Source organism: Buteo buteo, chromosome Z (assembly GCF_964188355.1).
Source record: "Buteo buteo chromosome Z, bButBut1.hap1.1, whole genome shotgun sequence".
Lineage (NCBI taxonomy): Eukaryota > Metazoa > Chordata > Aves > Accipitriformes > Accipitridae > Buteo > Buteo buteo.
Genome location: NC_134204.1, coordinates 56,137,807 through 56,157,030, shown reverse-complemented (window position 1 = coordinate 56,157,030; position 19,224 = coordinate 56,137,807). Strand labels below are relative to the sequence as shown.

The 19,224-nt window shown below is 41.2% G+C and overlaps 1 protein-coding gene across 3 annotated transcripts in view; it reads right to left on the bottom strand.

Moving 5' to 3' along the window:
• IDUA (alpha-L-iduronidase) overlaps nucleotides 1-19,224 on the bottom strand; it is a 58,411-nt gene that overhangs the window by 16,569 nt on the left and 22,618 nt on the right. For all 3 annotated transcript variants that reach the window (XM_075021099.1, XM_075021098.1, XM_075021097.1), the window contains exons 3-12: nucleotides 8,720-8,802; nucleotides 7,995-8,102; nucleotides 7,231-7,326; nucleotides 6,456-6,658; nucleotides 5,853-6,032; nucleotides 4,023-4,239; nucleotides 3,217-3,432; nucleotides 2,479-2,600; nucleotides 1,112-1,237; nucleotides 416-492 (exon numbers count right to left, since the gene is read on the bottom strand). In XM_075021099.1, the coding sequence (XP_074877200.1) occupies nucleotides 416-492; nucleotides 1,112-1,237; nucleotides 2,479-2,600; nucleotides 3,217-3,432; nucleotides 4,023-4,239; nucleotides 5,853-6,032; nucleotides 6,456-6,658; nucleotides 7,231-7,326; nucleotides 7,995-8,102; nucleotides 8,720-8,802 (1,428 nt within the window). The remainder of the gene's footprint in view (nucleotides 1-415; nucleotides 493-1,111; nucleotides 1,238-2,478; nucleotides 2,601-3,216; nucleotides 3,433-4,022; nucleotides 4,240-5,852; nucleotides 6,033-6,455; nucleotides 6,659-7,230; nucleotides 7,327-7,994; nucleotides 8,103-8,719; nucleotides 8,803-19,224) is intronic.

Below are 19,224 nucleotides of genomic sequence, written 5' to 3'. Positions count from 1 at the left end.
AGGGTTTCCAGTCTAGTACAGCTTACTGGAGCAAGGAACTGGAGGTTCTCTCTTCCAGCTCACATCCCTTACAGGTACGTGCAAGATCCCGCTTAGGCACTTGCTGCTAATACAACTTTTATCACAGAACTTCTTGTCTGCTATGCTGAAGGCAAGTCCCTCAAAAAGCTATTGGATGGTGGTGAGCAACAGGCAGATTCCCTTGCTCAGACCACAAATTAGTCAGGGTTGCTCTTCATAGTTACTGCATGTAGGTCCTACAGTTCATTTTGTCAGACAAATGCACTGTAAAATCTCTAAAGGAGCAAGTAGTCATTAATTTGTGAACTCGTTTCACTTTCTAGGACTGGTGCCAGCTTAGGGAGTAATGTTATGGTAACTTGATTATATCAATTTTATTTTAAAAGCTACTTACTTTGAATTTACACAGCCATCATCCCACAACACAATGACCTGCCCCTTTGTGAGAGGGATCAAACGAACACTGGTCACCTGTCCAAAGACACAAGCCCATGTAAGAAAATTGTACAAACCAATCAGCCAGGTCAGATTTCTGTGTTCATCCTTCCTTACTAATTATTTGCTTTGATTTTTTCCATTGAGACTGGAGAAGAAGCCTAAATTCCTGGCTCTGTGGCTTTGCAGCCTATGTCTCCAACCTGTCAACCTTGCAGAGTACCTTCAGAGGTTCTGGGCACCACTATGAACATGAGTGGGACTGAATGAGCAGATACCAATGTCTAATCTATGACAGCCATGATTGCATTTTATTTTTAGCTATCAATTACTAACTGGAGACCTGCTATCAAGCCTGGTACCACATGATGCGATTTTAAAAAAGATACTGCACTTTCCAGTACTACATTATTATTTTCCCACTATGGATAAACTTGCATTTATGTCAGTGATGGCTCCTATCACTTGCTGTGGAATGCTTTATCTTGAATTATGCCTTGGACAGTGTTCTCATCAAAGGATAGAAGAATTGTTTATTTACTAAGTCTTTTAACAAATAATAGGCCCAAATGCTAGCCCAGCTCTTCTCAGTGAGACTTAAAGCAGGAAGCAGTTTCTACTCTGGTGAAATGTGACAGTAGAATACAACACATACTTGATCAGGAACAGATCTGGGTCTTGCACAGATGTGGATCAGAAAGACTGAGGGAACAGGAAAGTCTTGCTTCAGTGTCAGTATGCCACCTTCAGGAAATGGGAATGGGCCTGTTGCCACCGGGTCCTGTGGAGCCAAAAGAGAAGTGCTGTGAATAATCTTGCATTACAGTACCTGAAGGCCAACTGTTACATCAGTGTAAACTGACTGTGTATTTACTTTGGGACTGTAAAATTCCAGTAGAGTTGGTGCCGATAAGTGGCTTACAGCCATCAAAGTTCTTCAAGCTGGGAGACTTCTATCTTGCCTGTTTTCCAGCTCTTCATGAAATGGAGGGTTTGTCCATCTCACAAACTGGGTTGATCACAAACGCCCTTTAGGCACAATCTGTCACTTTTAGTAACCTCCAGTGGGTGCCTTTCAGGCTAGTGGTCTTTACAAACCACACCCCTGTCTCTTAGCTATGGATTCCCAGCGTGCAGTGAAAGCTACTGCTAGCTACAACAGCCACTCAGCTAGTCTGTGAGGATGAGGTTTCACCAGATGGCCAAAACTATCTAAAACCCTGCTGCTGCCCTTTGAAGATCTGATGACTCCTGTAGTATCCCAGCAGCCTTAGCAATAGTGGGTTATGGTGACTGGGAAAGGAACACATAGTACTGTACACCAAAGTCAGAAGGCAATCACCATCTATGGGCCCTGAAGGGGACAAAGGTGGCCTCCTTTATTTTAACCCGTGCGTCTGAATGCATGGGGAAGCTATGGGACAGGGAGCTAAAGTGGGGAGAGGAGACTTACTCCTCAGTCCACTCTGGGGTGCATTCAGAACTGGTGAGGATGAGGGGAAACTGCAGGCCTCCCTGTGAGCCCCTGAGAGATGTCAAACATCTTCTGAACTTGCACCGGGTAGTTTCCACCTCAGGGAGCTGTTTGTTTTCTGTTATTGAAAGGGATTCATTTCAACTCTCTAACACAGCAATTTGGCCCTTCTCTAACATACAGAGGGCCATGTGACTTATTTGGGGAGACAGAACAGAAAGGGTCTCCAAGCTCATTGAATTTTCAGAGAGAAAGTGGAACCTACTCTGGAGCAACTCTGCCTCTTTAGTTAAGGGTAGGCTAGCAGCAAAGAAGCTGGTCATCTACATTTAGTCTCTTGTATAACATAAATGCAAAGGTATCAGTTGTGTATCAGCTACATTTCTCTGTGTGACTTCAAGTGCATTTTCACATGCATACAGGATGTGCATGACAGTGGGCTAAGGAAATTTTGACTACCTGAGCTGATTTCTTGTCTCTTTAGCTGTAGTTAACCAATTCACAAGCACTCTACCCATACGACACTTCAAGCAAACACATGGTCATACCTCAGCATCCCTTATTTGCTGGAACTGTTCTGGGGAAGGAAAGTCAGGGCTTCCTAGCTTTTTCCACTTCAGGTAGGGATTGGTTTGGTTGTTATCCAGGTAATATGTCACATACACCAGCTCTTTAGGAACACAAATGAAAGAGAGTAAACTCTTTACCTGGATTTAAAGATGAACAAGAATAAGTTTAGCAGAAGCTGTTTAGTTCTACCTTCTCAAAAGTGATTTCAGCACTTCAGCACCTGCTTCCACTGGAAAGTCATGAGGCTAGCACTCTTACAACGCTCTACAATTTTTATTTGCCAAGTTTAAATTTCAAGCTATTACTTCCATAACCTGAATTGAAACCCTCTTATTTATTGCACAGGTGCTGCACGCATTTATTGGACAACTGCATCAGCTGTGTAATCATGTGGTCATGTTGTCTGTCTTGGAGTCATCCCAGTAAGGGAATTGTTGCCTGGCAATATCCAGCCAAGAACACTGAGATCAATAGCTTTCCAAAAAGGCAGCACTTGCAGCTGCCATTAAAGGCAGGGTCAAAGTGCAGACATTAGGAAAGAACCCTTTCCTAGAAGAGCATCATCATATCTCAGAAAATCTGGGCGTGCCCAAAAGATGAGAAAGTTAGCAAATGAAACTCACTCTTGCAATGAAAGGCAACTCAGCAGAAGTGTTTCAGTAGATGTTCTATCCTAAAGATCAATTATGTGAGCTGCCTACATGATGTTTGTTTACCTCTAAGTTTGGGGAAGTGGGTGGCATTCACTGTGACGGTGCTGATGTTGGATGAAGTCCTGTTATCCTCACTTGAATACATCAGTAGAGTAGCTTGCCAGCTGTCTGAGGGTTGCATCTCACTTGGGGTGTGCACAGATGCCAGGACACCAATTGTGCTGTTTTGAGTGCTTTCACCTTCACTGCTGTTCACTTCTGCAAAAATCTGCTTTTCTCCTTTAAAAAATGTGACAACTCTGTGAGCATCACTGCTAGTCAGTCCTGTACCTGCTTCTGATACAGGAAGGGTCAAAACATGGGGATCTATAGGTTGACCTATATTCTAGCTTATTTTACCAGGCATAGCATTCAGTCAGGCTTATTTTACAACAGCAGAGCATGCACTTACTACAGCAGTTCTTCTGCTTAGAAGTTCAGCTAGCAAGATCTAAGCATGTAACAGTGAATTAGAATCTTCCTTTATTATGCTGCATGGGTCTTCCAGCTGTGGTGATTTCTTAAAGACATTTACAGCCTCATGTGATGGCACAAGAGGGAGGGAAGTACCAGTCAACAAAAAGGGAGTGGCTGGCATACAGAGGGTATAAACAAAGCAGTAAATTAAATCAAATGGATAACAGACTGTCAGGAACTGAGCTATTAACTTCTCAGAGGAAATGAAGTTTCAATTTAACGCAGCTGATAAACAGAGGGTAGGAGAAACCTGCTTTTATCAATGGTGAGATGGCTGGAATAATCTCTCTTGGGCAGGAAGCTCCTAGGTAGAAAAGGTTATTGATGTGCTCTTTAATCAGTGGTTACTATACCTAGCAGTGCCAGCAAGCCCATGACAGTCAGCACTGGTTTCCGCACCATCTGGACATGAGGTGGCTTTGTGTTGTTCATCTGAAAACGTGCTGTCAGAGTCCGCTGTGTGAAGTAATGGGGGTAGTAGCTCAAGAAGGCATTGTCATTACTTAGCAGTGTGTAGTTGATGGTGTTGTTGGCCTTGGCAATGAGCAGGTTTTGATGCTGGATGATTACCTGCAAAGTCATAGAGAAGATGGAACTTCACACTGGAGAAAATCCAACAAATACACAATGGCTGCATTTTCTTTAAAACTTTACACCACATTGAAAAGAGGTGTCACTCTGCCATTTAGAAAAGTTTGAAAAACTAAACTGTTCCTCACAACTCTTGGAAAAACTAATCTTTAGGTGATACATTAACCACTGGAAAATTTGAAGTACTCACATAGTTTTGCCAGTAAAAAGTCTCTGAAATAACTACTACTAGTACTCTGCATAAATTATGAATATATTTCCTTGGATACTGCACTACAAATGATGCTCCTCTGTCTTGAATATTAAATTAGTAATCTGGATTTATCATCTGAATTAAATCTAAATGATTCTCCAATTCTGGAGTTACTTTGTACCCATTACACAAGTGTCTGGGAGCTGGTCCTGGATTCTCTTCCGCAATGACTCATTTCATCACTTGGTGCTAACATGGAATTAGTTCTCCCAGTATTTCACTGGTTGGTGTGCTGCTTTCCCACAAAATGTCAGAGCTCCCAAGCTCTGTTTACCAGATTGTGCCTAAATATCAGAATCAAACAGAACTTCAGAAGGCTGACAACTAAACAGGTCTCATAATTCCATCCCTGAAGGAACACAGGGCTCCAGCTCCTATCCACCCAAGTATTAATTTTCCATTGGATGTGTCTTTTTTTCTCCCTTCATATCACCATGTCATTATAAACACTGTTGTTTGTTCTCACAAACTCCCTGCAATGCAGTCAGTGACTTGTTGCTTTGGAGAAGACTGCTTCTGTCCGCAGCCTAAAGGAGCTGGGAGCCTTTGTCTCCACAGGAGCAGCTGATAAGATGTATCTTGTTTCTGGGTGATATACATGCCCCCAGGTTTGGGAATTACTACTTTGCACATGAGTGCTTAGACTCTGGATGCTGTATAAGGTAGCAGCTCACAAAGCAACAGGCCTGCAGTGGGAATTATTGTTATGCAGCAGCAAGAGCTGAGCTTGCTCTGGGGCCAGGCTACAACTCCTGCAGGGGCAGGAATGCTGAGCATTCTCTTCTCCTTTTGCTCTTCTGATCAACAGCAGTAATTACTAGCAGTAACTAATAAGACCTGTTTACAGTCATTATCCAAAACCAAAGAATGGGCTTATGCTGAGAGCTTAAGGTACTTCTTAATTATACCTGGTGTCTCTTGATGAGATAAACTTCTGAAGGAGCTGGGAAATAATGTCTCACATAAGTGAGGTGATAGCTAGCAGTAGTGAGATAATAGTAGTAGTATTACATGAAGAGAGGATGTGTGCGTATAGTCTTATCAGGTGGATCTAACTGGGGGACTGTATACAGTATCTGACACATTCTCCAACACATGGAAGGCTAGTTCTCAGTTGTTTTTTATTAAAGGGAAGACGAAGAAAATTAATACAAACTAAATAAAGCTACAGAAAACAGACTATTCAGGGAAACTCCAGCTGTATCAACAGGGAGCTCTCCTTTTGTTGGATCTATTGTTCTGAGTAGCTGCTTAAGAATTGACTGTAAGTCTACTTTTGCAACTGTGTTAACACATCAGGAGACCCTGCTGTGACAAGTCTGTCAATGAACTGAGTTACCTTTAAAACCATAGCTGCATAGGTCACATCAGCTCGCCACAGTTGTGGAATGGACCATCCAACCATTGGATCTGCTTCATCGTTGTATATGGCAACAGAAGCAAAATTTGGAAACAGCTTCTGAATTTGTTCAACTGCTTCTACTTCCTGTTGCAAGATGTAGAGAGAACTCCCACCTCCCTGCAACAATATTTCATATCTGCTTAGTGAAAGTGAGCAAACAGTAGTAAACACACAGACATAACATACAGACAAACATATTCTGAAAACACGTTCCTGGAGTCCCTGAGGGGCTGTGGGCCAGACAGTATTATTATTTTTACCTAATCCATTACAGCAAATGCTGTTTGCATGAGCTTCTCCTAGAATATAAAATGGAAAAGAGGTGGAGGAGTTGTTTCCCCCTGGGAATTAGGCAAAGGCAAATTTGCTTTGAGGTGAGGTCTTGCAGCTGAACATCTTCAAAGTTTCATTAGAACAGGTAGCCATTCTTCCTGCTATAGGTGGACACTCATCTGGAAATCAACTTCATAAATGAGAATAAAATGTAACATGGATTGAACTGATTAAAAAAATAGCCTTAAACTGAAATCTTGGACTGACCTTCTTATGGAGAGAGATGTAGTCCAGCCTTACACCAGTCTCCCCTGTGAAGAAGTTGGTTCCATTGTAGCAATGACACAGAAGACTCCAGCACATGGGTGACTTGGGTAAGGGGTGGAAGGAATCCCCAGGACCTCCAAATTTTAGTAGAGGACTGGCTGCTCTTAATCCTTCTGAGCAAGCATCATAATAGTTGAGAAACCCTGAAGTGCAAGCAGATGCATATATTGAAGATGATAACTCAAAACAGAATCTTGATATAAAACTTCAGGGAGACTTTATTTATAAATTTATTATTATAACTTTATTATTGCATTTATTGGCAAGACCTCACAAACTGGGCCTACTCTTTCCTGTGCACTGTCAACACAACAAGATGTCAAAACCTGAGTTGCATTCACAAAAGGTCTTGTGAGGACAAGTTCCCAAGGCATGCATATGTCAATGAACAGTTTTCCTTTTACTCCACCTTTACCACCTTAACCCCAGTAACCTTAATTTATATCCAAATAATGAACTGCATCTTAGTGTAAATCCTGTTCTGTTTTCCCTGTTCTACTATCCCTGTATTTACACTGATGTCCAAGCAGGGAACAAAGTGTAGTGAGTAATGTGACCTTAGCAAAACAGACTAGGTATACCTTCCACATTCCTTACTTCTCCTATCTACCTTATTTCTTTGCCAATATCTCTCCTTTCTCATTGTCACCCCTCAACCCACCCCCCACACCTGTTTCACTTTACGATACTAGTAAGTGCTCCAAAACATGCTTACCGTTCACTGTCATAGACACATTGTCAAAGTCATGGTGGTCTGGTTCATTCCATGTTTCAAAATTCCATTTAGCAACATGCTCCAGCCCGTACCTATCTGTAGAAGAGGCCTCATTTATCAGTGAGCTGCATATTCAGACAATCCTATCAATTAGTCACTGATCCAGGCAATCCTATCAATCAGGGCTGCAGGTGAGGTTCAGCACCCAGAGCTACAACAGGTTATAAATATTACCTATTTTTAATAATGAGGGAAATGTGGGTTTGGTAGTTTCAGAATGATCTCTCATTTTCAATGAAATGCAGCAACATTTGAAAAAGATGAAAGGTGAGAGGGAGGTGACGTGAATTACAGCCTTGTTTTTAGGGCACTCACCTAGTCTTAATTAAGGTTGAGGCTTCTGTTTCATTAGAGGTATTTGAAGCTGGCATGTGGGAAGTGTTCAGGTTATCATGTCCTAGTACAAACTAGTGGTTTACAACCACAACAACATAACGAAGTTAAAAGTCAGTCCTCGGAGGCAGGCCAAATGTGCTACCCAGAACACACTACTCATTCAGGATGTTGGTTATGGATCAGCAAAAAAAAGGGGCTATTATCCCAATGTCTGTTCTGGCATGGGTTTTTTCCTGTTCTGTGCTGAAATCCAGGGTCTTGAAATTGATCACAATACACAGAAATTTTTGAGGTAGTTAGAAGGGATTACAACAGAGTAAGCATTTTTTCTCTCCCTCTTTTTTTTTTTTTTCAGCAGGGGAACTTACCTATGTATCTGCTGGCCAGAAGTGTAATTAAGTTTCTCCATCTTACTACCTGTTCTTTATCTTCAAAATCTAAAAAATATCCTGATGGATTTCCCATCAATTCAAATCCTAAAAAAGACACAAAAGATTGGTCTCCTTTTTTTTGTGAATGCTATCTCCTTTTGGTTAATGAAGGTGTTATTGCATTATCTGAAACAAACTTGTTAATGAAGAAGCATCATTAAATGGTCTTTCTTTCCCGTTTCTAAATGTCCTCACCTGGAATATTTCAGATATGAGGTTGCTCACATTTGTTACTTGTCAATGACTATAGTAATCAAAACTAATACTTAGCATCATAAATTCAGGGGTCAGAGGGAACTTTAAACAGTGCATGTTTGCAGAAATTCAAGGGAAGCTATACCTTGAGTATCTGCTTCTCTGGCCCTTTTAGGTACAAGTTAACGGGTACAAAATTTTCTCCTCTTCAAGAGATCTCATTTCCCAATTCATACATCTCAAACTGTTGTTGAAAGCAATGTAAAACCATTTGTGTTGTCTTAATTGCCATAATAGTATTTTGCTCACACTGTTTACATTTACATGGACATGAGGTAAAGGCAAGTAGGAAAATAATGAATTTTCATCAAAAGCAGCTTTGGCAAATCTCTCTAAGAATTTCCTGATGATTGCACAACATCGGCAAACAGATGTAGCAAGTTGTGGAGGTATGGAGCTGCCCTTACCTGGAATTAGCTTATTTTCCCACAGGCGATCCATAAGGTTATCCAAGGCAGTAAAATTGTAGTGAAGTTTCCCATTCACCACTCTGAAGAATACAGATAATAAAAAGCACAAATGTAAATATTACAGCAAAGGTGGCACTTGGTTGCAGATAATGGGTCAGATGTCTGCCTTCTTTTGGCTCTCAAAATTTTCATATAACTAGGGTTCTTGGAACTGTACACAAACTTCCTTCCTCTAAAGTAACGGGTGTTTACCATAAGCAAGTCCTGTTTCTTGTCCAATCCATGCCCTTTTCCTATTCCAGCAGCAGCAACAGAAGCAACATAATGAACTTGCTTGCTGGATTTTGAGTTTTTAACAGGATATTAAGATTTCTAACGCTTTGCTGAAGTGAAATTTACCTAGACTTTTTTTGGCTAAGCTGTTTTTTCAGTTTCCATTTGATTACCTACTGCTAGGGCAGCTGGTTTCCAACTTATCTCATATACAGTCTTTCTTAATGTTCTCTTAATTTGCAATACTAATATAGTTTTCTTAATAGCGCTTCTTATGGGTCTAGGTCCAGCTGAGAAATAAATTTGTAGCTTTCAAAGAATGCTGAATTTATGTACAAAATGCCTGTAATTTCTACTTCATTGTTAGCATTTGCTTACTATTTCTCCTCTACTCCCAGGATCTCAGGCTGCACTCCTTTTACCCAGCTTTGAATACATGTGTTCAGAGACTTAGGAGTAGCCCCTGACACATCCCTTTGTGTTAGTGAATCTTGCAGGAGTAGAGGCAGTAAAATTTGGGCATGCACCTGCATGGGCACACTGGAGTTCCTTTTACCCAGGGGATGAAAACTGGAACTTGCAATTTATCTGTGATACATTTGAAGATATGCTTTAAATTCCTGAAAGGCTTTTCATGCCTAGTACTCAGTGAAAACAAATACAATGTAATATGTGAGTTGGTGTATGATTTCCCATAACTTCTGAATTCATGGCCTGAGTTAACCGAAATCTGACAGGACAGGAGAAGTTTTGCCAGTATGAAGTGTCAAATGGGAATTAAAAATGAACTTCTGTTGACAATATTCTGTTAGTGTGACTTACTGCCATTTGGCCCATGTCATAGCCTTGGCCTGATACCCAAATTCTGACCTCAGTATGCCCTGAGCAAAAGGCTTTGTAAGCACCCCTGCGATAAATCCAGCCCTGATCATATAGGAAGGCTGATCAAGGTCTTGCCAGTGCCTCTCAAGCTGATTTCTCCAGCCTTGCCAGAGCACTACACCCAATTTCTCTGGCACAGTGCAGCCTGAGCTCTGCCTCTGTGGTCTTGCCTACTCTTTCCTAGGCACCTTGCCTCTGCTTGGGTGGAAAGCTCTACAAAGGAACTGCAGATGCAATGTCATAGATATGACTGAAGGTTTCTGTAACTGATCAGTGCTAGCAAGGCATGATGGGCACACAGGATAAAAAGTGAGAATGGAGCAGTCAGCAGATCTCTTAAATCAATGCTGGGCTCTGTGCTGGGATTCACAACTTGTTCCTTTCTGTGCCTTCCCATGCATTTCTGAGCCTCTTAGATTGAGGCTCTTCCTCTCTGCTTTCTTGCCAAGGGAAGGTTTCAGTGAAGAACCTGTAACAGCAATCCCAAAGTTCTCAGAGAATTAAGAAGGGCTGGCAGAATTGCCTAGTGAATAAAGAAGGGAACTATGCAACTGGAAGAGGACAAAGCACTATCAGCATCTCTGACTATGATCTAGAAGAGGAAAACAGGGCAGGCAAAACAAACATAAGATAAGCCATATCCACTGTACCAGCTCCACCTGTGATTTAACCAAGCACACAATCTTAGCCCTAGCATGGTCACACTCTTTTACCAAAGACCTGAAGCTGGCTTTTCTCTTTTAAAGTATGTCCTCCCACCATGACAAAAATTGTCATGTCTGCAGCCACGGATGGGCTTGCAGTTCCTGCCAGAGTCAAATGGTGCAGCTGTGAAAGAAGTAAATAGCAGTGAATCTTTAGTATCTGTATGAGCATTTTAGAAGTTACTGTTGAACTAAAGAATGGCCATTTGGAACTAGGGGGGGTTTTTGGCTTAGACAGAGGTCAAAAAAAAAGTCTGACTGTCCTATTCCAAAGTTCAAAGACAAATATTTTGTTGCAAAAGGTAGCTTTGCTCCCTCAGATCCATTAACTATTTCCAGTTGTACCCTGTGTTCTATTGAAATATTTGCTTACATGCACACTTACAGTCAGTGAGTGTAAGAATGATTAACCCTACTGTCTTGTAAAAACTTAATAACACCATTTAGATAATAGCAAAGGAACTAGTGTCCTCCCGACTCCAGCCTAAAGTCTACATAGTACTGTGTAAAAACATATGGCTAAATAAGGCCTTCTAGCTGATGCATGTACATTTAACATCCCAGCACATCTACATTTTTCCTCCTGCACCTCTTCTGATATCTCTGCCTTTAAGTCACGGTTTCTAGGCACCACTGAGTTCATTTGTGAATGTGCAGAAGACTATGTCCTTGTCATTTCATTTGAGTGCTTGCCAGACTGGGATTGTTCATCACTTGCTGCTGGGTATTTCTCAAGTGGAGTGGCAATCGCTGTCCTGTCTGCGCCTGGCTTTTAAATGTTCCTCAGCTGGGCTTTTTCAGGGAGACTTGCCAGATAAGGCATTCCTGATCCTCAGTCAAAACAAGCAACTACACTAAAGCACATTTACTGTCATCCTGGCACCAATGCCCTTATAAGCCCCAGGCCTGAGGCTGCTGTACTCCAAAGACTGCTGCCTGCTGGTGAGGTGTCTTACCAGCCTTTGTCATGGTCTCAGTTCCAGACCCATTTGTATGTGCTTACTCTTGAGAGCAATAACTGTGCTGTGAACATGCAGAGCAGTGATGAGTACAGAGGGAAGCCGCTGGCTGTCACAAAATCTTGTTGTTGTCTTCCTTGGAAAGGCTTGCTTTGTCGGCCATCCTTTGCTGAGTCAAAGGTTATAGGCCCATGTTAACAGCTTTCCACTGCCGCCCTTTAATGGAGTAAGGTTTTTCCAGTATGGAGGGAAATTCTTTCCAGGTCCATAGGCAGCTACTGGATAGCTTGCCAAAGAGTTATGAGATAATCATGTTGCGCTTCTTATCCATGCCACTTTCAGCTTACTCCCATTCATGAACTTAATCTTTTGGGGAGGGCAGGGGTAAGCTAGCTTTGGCTGTCAACACCCTGCACCACAGCCAGATCTGCTCCAGTCACCACAGCTGTGGATACTGCTCCTTAGCCTACAACTACAGCTTCCCATCTGCTGCTTCTCTTCTGCCCTGGGCTGACCCTGCCCAGGAATATAGTTGCACACCCTGGAAAGAAAGCACACACACAGACATTGGACCAAATATCTTATCTACAGAGAAGAGAGCAATAAAAACACAGGCAGGGACTGTTTCCATTCTAGGTAATCTTCAGTCGAGTATTGAATCTCTGATAACATGTCAAGCTAACCTTATCAAACTTCATTGTAATGTACTGAACAAAATTTCCTGGGATAGGAAGCCCTGTGGCTGACCCATCAGTAGGTCACAGCCCATTTAGGAACTCAAAGGTAATATGTAGGGTAACCATCAACAAAGCTATTCTATTGAAGAGAGTTTGTCTGGCCTAGGATTGATATGATACTGGAGTAGTGCCTTTCTCATCCTGACATTCTCACTCAGCTGGTGTGGCCTCCCTTTGCATTTCTGGTGGACACAGTTACCATGCATATCAGAAGCTAACATAATCTGGCTTGCTTCCACCAATGTCTGAGAACAGCCTCTCTTCTGGTAGATTGGCCATAGGGGCTGGCTAACACCACTCCCATGGCAGCAGAGCCTGCTTACACCCTCACTGGAAACTTCTGCTGGGAAAGACTGCTCACCTAGTGGCAAATGCAGCCAAGAAAAAAGGAGAGCAAACTGGCACAAGGTGTTGGCACAGGAGAGGTGCAAAATGACACTTTAACAGTAAACAAAATTTTTCAGCACAGTATTGGCCAGCCTCAGACTTGAAAGGTGCACTCCATGAGGGAGCCACCTGAAAAAGATGCTGCTCCATAGGAGGCTTCCTGTGTTACAGCCTTAGAGAGAAGTGAATGTGCAGTGTAAGATACTACCCTGCTATGGTGTTTGCTAAGATAATGATTTTATTACATACCACTATTCATTTGATAGAGATGCTTAGTTGTGTGCTAGACCATCTTTGTCTGGCCTTGTAAGCTGGTTCCTGCAAATGTACACTCCCTTGGCCACGGTGCCAGGATGTGGACCAATGGTAACACAGTCACTGTTGTTCTGATGAGTGTAAATATGCATGACAATTAAATGTCCCCTCTAAAAAGTAAATCAAGAGTAAACAGTTGTTGCAGTAGGTCACTACTATCAGGAGCATCCTTAGATACAGTGTCTCAAGGAATTGCTTACCCCCTTTCTAGAGTCCATGATGCCATTTTAGGGATCATAAAACTCCAAAACAGACACAAGTGCCCATCTAACCTGGAGAGGAGCTCAGTGTCCAAAGCCAAAATGTTCACCGGAAAGATGTAGGAACAAACACTGATAAACTGTGCCAGTTCAAACTCTTGCTGCTACCAGATCCTTCAGAACGAACTGTCTTCAGAAGTAACTGTCTTATTTCTTTAGCCAGGACAGCAGGCTGTTGAAGTGACAGTGAAGCACATAAGCTGTGAGCACATGATCTTCAAGATGAAGGCCAAAAGCTCTGGATAGGAAATGTCAGCAAGTTTATCTTTTCCAAGAGGGCAACTTGTTGCCCTCCAAGTCCCTCTTACAACACAAAAGGATCCTGTCTCCTTGTTTTTTACTTACTTTTGCAGCCATGAGGAATGAAATGAAGCCAGTTTAAAGTTCAGGCAGTTACAAAGGCCTTGTTTGCTCCAAAACCACCAACTGTCTACATAAGCTTCTTGTTCTGCTGAGTACTTTAAAAACCTCCGGACCTTAAAAGCAGGTCCTAAGGGACTGTGAGCACTATGGAAATGATACCTCAGAGCATATGAAGGGCAAAACAGCCCTTCACCTTTCACCTTTCCAGAGGCTGCCTTCTCAGTAGTTACTGCTCCAGGCTTCCTCAGTGGCAACCAAAAAAACCCTACTAGACTGGTACTTCAGGTTTAAGCAAAAGATCTTTAATGAATAACTATGAAATCAGCAGGCTCCTGCATTATTAATAAACAACATTTCCCCCTTCTGAATTCCGTGGAAGCTGGTAATACAGTTCTCATTCACACCAGAGCTGCTTCTACCATGTCCTTGCTCTGCTTGCTCTCACTTCCTATGATCATTACAGGTATGGTAAATAGGCTCCCTTCCCTGAAATCCCCATATCCCAAAATAACCACTTGACCTTTTGCAGGTTCATGAACACTGATTCCTTCCCCCTGGCACTTCCCATGCAAAACACAGCCTGTGCTTTTCACACATGCTTTGCAGACCAAAAACTTCATTCAGAGGCTTTTTCAAAGTTGCAAGGCCAAAGACTACTGCACACATGCTAAAGAACTGGCATATTTTATCACTTCCGGGTTTATTTATTAGCATTAATACTTCTCTGCATTTGCTTCTCAGCTATATCAATTGTGTAAGCAGGGACTGAAAAATCTGCTTGTTTTACAATTATGCCACAGCTTCTGCACAGAAGCACAATGCTGAAGACTTCAGTCTATGCTGGGCCCATACTACACATAATTCACTCACCCTAGAGCATGAATGAGTCAGCCCAGCAATAATGGGAGGATGCATTACAAAACCACACAGCCAGGCAGCATCCAGCCCTTGCTGATGTCACAGCTTGTCACAGTTAATCCATCCACACAACCAACCAGCATGATACATGCGCAAAAAGGAGGACGGGTATGAATCTTTGTGGTAGAGGAACAAACTGGCTTCAAAAATGCAAAATACAACATCTGTTATTTATTGGAAATCACTGCCTCTTCTACAAGCCAGCCAGGAGGCTGTGCACTCAGCTGAATCTTTTTATTTTTTTAAATACATAAAAATAGAATTGACTTTGATTTATACAGCATCTTAATTAGCTTCTTTCCTCTTTGAAATCAGCGTTATTTGATCTTTACTTTGCAAAGCAACTTGCAAAATCCTTGTTGTGATCTGGCTAAAACTCACATGCACAGAAGTGCAAGCAAACAATGAATGCTTTCAAGCTGATGCTAATCACGGCCTATGATTTTCCATTTCTTACTCAGCCTGCTTTTGTGAGCACAGCCTCAGTCCTTTCAGCAATAAGCGTGCTGTGTGTGGGGGGAAGAGAGAGAGAGGCAGACAAAGCATCAACAGCTTCCTGTGCCGAGGTGAGTTAGCTTGTTAGGAAAATATTGTTAGACTGTTGTGTCTCTTCCTCCCCCACTCCCCCCCTTTTAAAACAAATTCAAGATGTAAAAGTGAAAACAGGTTACGAAAGCATAGGCATTTAGGCAAAGGCATAAGGTATTTTAGTATCTGGTCTCTTCAGACATGCAAACATATCCATCAGATCATCTGGGTACAGATAATTTAGACTGTTGTGAGATCTTGTTGTGACCCCTTGTTGAGATCTGTTGTGTCTATATTAGTTTACGGAGTAATCAAATAATGATACAGCCAATCCAGTAGCAGAAATGCTTTTTGACTGATTCTTCACTACAAATTTAAAGGCTCAGTCAGTGACTGAAAGATAGGCTCAGTCACTGTATTTGAGCTGGGCTGCTAGAGGTCACCTTTCTGATCGAGTCTGATGTATGAAAGTGACTTCTTCCTGCATAACCCACGGCTACAAGTAAAATGTTCATTGTGGTTTTATGTTGTCCTTGATGATGGAACTCCAATAATGTCATCTCTAAGCAAAAGTTGTGCAAAGAGGGGATAGGGAGACTAAATCCATACTGAAGATGAAAAGGTGACTTTTCAGATGCACAAGGAAGAGGAATGATGACCAAGTGCTAAAACTAGCTTGCTTCAAGCATGTAACTCCTTTTGGCACTGCCTGGGAAAGCTGTCACTGAACTTTTCTTTCTAAGCAGCAGCAGAACTCTTCTCTGTATGCATCCAGCATTCTAATTCAAGCACCCAGCCTAATACTGCACCTTCAGTAATGGGTCTCCATGGTACATATTTCACTTACTAGTTTCATTTCACAGTATTGTTATTGTCACTCCTTCATTTTCACATCTTTATTTTCTGTTTATGCTCCTTCTATTCTTTTGCCTGTTAGCTCTATGTGGAAATATAGTCCAAAACTACATGAATCCAACTACAGCACAGGACGTAGCTTATTTACTGTTGTGTAATATCACAACAAGGAGTTGGAATGATTGCTCTCTCTGCTGCCAAATATGCAACAAGAACCAAATTCAACAATGCTCCTAGTCTGCTCTGTACATGTTGCAAGCACTCAGGTTGCTCATAGGGTCCACTCACATGCTGTAACTGGACCTGAAATTTTGCATTAATGCACAGTATTTAACTTTTTCCATCTTACAGTTCTCAAAACTTGTTTCCACTTGGTGAAATCTGTATTGAGGAGCATGTAATGGGACAACTAACAAACAGTCTAAGAAAAGAAAAACATGGAGCTAAATACTGAAGGCGTGAAGATTTGCAGCTAGACTTCTCAGCTGATGTACTTCTCTAATGTCTAAAGTACAGATAGCACATGGTGTCTGATGAAGTCCAGATGCTCCTGGATCTATCTGCATGGCAGATGTACTTTCAGATGTGTCTTTCTATATCAATTCTTGCCTGCCCACAGGCAACTGTATGTCTAACTTGAATATATCACTTCTTTGCAAAAGGAAACATAGAAGAGGTCAAATGATACCAAGTTAATTTCCTAATTTACTGATATTTAATTACTTATGATGGTGAAAAGGCAAAATTAATACGTCATCCACAGACTTGCTCTTAATCTTGCAGCATTTTTGTGATGAGTGGTTTCTGAATACTTCAGAACTAACAAATGAGCACTATAGCCCAATCTGGAAAGAGCAGCTCTTTAAATGGCATCCCAATGTCTGCTCTTGGTTCTTGAATGTAAAATATAGCAATACCTCTTACAACTAAGGAGGTAAACCCAACCAATTGCATTTACAGACAGTTTTCAATGAGATGCAAACCTACACATCTCTCCAAACTGAGAGCTGATAATTCTATTCTGAATCTGGTTTTGGCATTACAATTTAGGCTAGTGATGTATTATTAAATATGGCAGTGCTAGCTCTTCCACTCCATGGTTTCCATGTTCACATATAACCCTTTTTTCTTCTTTCTCCCCCTACCCCAAACAACTTCCACTAATATGAAAAATACCTCCCTTTTGAGAATAAAAGTGCATTATATTCTGTGCTTATGAAACATGAAAATTTACCTCACAGTGCAGTAAGAAATCCTCTGTTTTCTTTGCATATAGAAATCGGTTTTGAATATCCATTTAAGATTACACATGAATGCAAGGAATGGGTGAAGAAGCTTCAGTATGCCTGAGACACTATCCTTGCCACAGCAAATGTGCCTCTAAGATTTACAAATATCAGTGGTAGTGTTCATCCTAAACTAATCAATAAGCAGGCTTTGGTTCCACAGTTCTGGCTGTTTAGGGATGAAACAACAGGCAGTTTTGTTTACAAGGCAGACAAGCTCAGACATTTTATGCTCAATGGCAGCTGAAGATCTGTAAAGTCTTCCTAGACATAAGATTAACCAAGCACCCTCCATGATGTGTTTTAATAAAAATCCTTTTTCAAAGGACACAACTCCGTTAATGACCATGGACAGCTCAACACTGTGTGTAAGGACAGTTCCACACAGTGCCTATCCTAATCCCATTTAACACATTAGAGTATTTTTTTGTCTAATTGAAGTAAGTATACAAAACCTCTGAAACTGTTAAAGCTAAGTCAGGACTGCAGTTCTATTTGATCTCCATGTAGTACAAGTGGCTCTATTAGAACAGAATAGCAGGGATGAGTAAGAAGGCAGAGATTACTAGCCCCTGTAATATAAAGATTTTAAGCTTACCTTCTACCTGTGATTACACTCTACAGGACAAAGATTTTTTTCCATTGCTACTATTTATTTATGTTATCTCACTGTAAACACCATTGGAGTAATATCATTGGACAGATCCAAACTATATCACGACAGACTTTCTAATCTACTCTTGTAGAAAGCTGTGCACCTGAGGAACTGTGCTACTGTGTGCTGATAAAAAATCTGCTGTCGAACTACTGCACCTACTTTGTGCCTTTGGTAAGTGCTAATCAATTGGTTCTATGTTTGTAGTGGGGAACAGAAGGAGGGATGCCTACTAAAGGGTGGTCTGACTCAGTTTCAAACATATACATTTGCACTTAAATTTGCAGATTTCAGAGTTTCTCCTCCAGCAGGGACTACAGATTTTTTTCTTTTTTAAAAAGCTAATCAATAACATGTCTCACCCCTCCTGTAGACACATCATTTCCAGCTGCACTGGAGACTTGCCACAGCTAGAGAAGGAATGTTAGACATGGCACATACAGGCTATTAAAAGAGTGGATGCGTATTTTCAGTGCTCGCATCTTCCCCATTAAACAGCAACCAAATGTGTGCTTCTTAGGCACATCAGCAGGTCACTATGGTATAAAGGTAAACTGTAGACTAATTGAGGCATGAGGGCATTTTAAATAATGGAGACATTAGGCTTAAATGTTCTTCATAATTCACTGAATTTATGAACTTCACAGAAGGAAGAACAAGGTTATTACATTTGCACTATGTACATTTGAAGATTTGATATTATTGATTGTAGCCCAGTAAACAAACACTTTTAACTATGATTCTATGATTAACGTTCCCTGTATGACTAATTTAGCATTATTTTTTTAAGTTTTAATTAGGTTACCAGATATGAATTGTATGTAGTAATGTCATGAATTGTTCTGAAGTCTTCTGAAATCCTCAAGTAAACGTGTCAACAAAGCTAAATACATTTTATCTCTTCACAGCATTTATTTCATAAATACCCTCAGGTAGATTTCGCTTTTAACCTTTTGCAGTTCTTAATCCAGTTAATATTAGGCATCTGTTCATAAGGATAAACAGCAAGTCACACAAAGGAAAACCATCTGTAAACTCTTAATTACTGGTGAATGGTCTTTTTTTTTTTTTTAATGTACTTTCTATTCTTTGTTTCATTGTAGCACATCTTTTGGTTATTTTGGCCAATTACCATTGTTTCTTAAATACACAATTGAGCATTTGACATGGCAAGGCAGTCCTTCTAGAATTTAGTCCTGCTTTGTTAGTGCCAGCGGAACTCAACCAGGATTCCAGGAGCTGCCCACTCAGAATTATTGCTGGACTGAAGCCTTGATGAATGGCTTCAAGCTATGGAGCGTGAACTAGCATCTCCATAATTAAGCACTGATGAACCATTTGCTGTCAGTACTTGTGTATGTTAACGAAAGCTTGTTCATC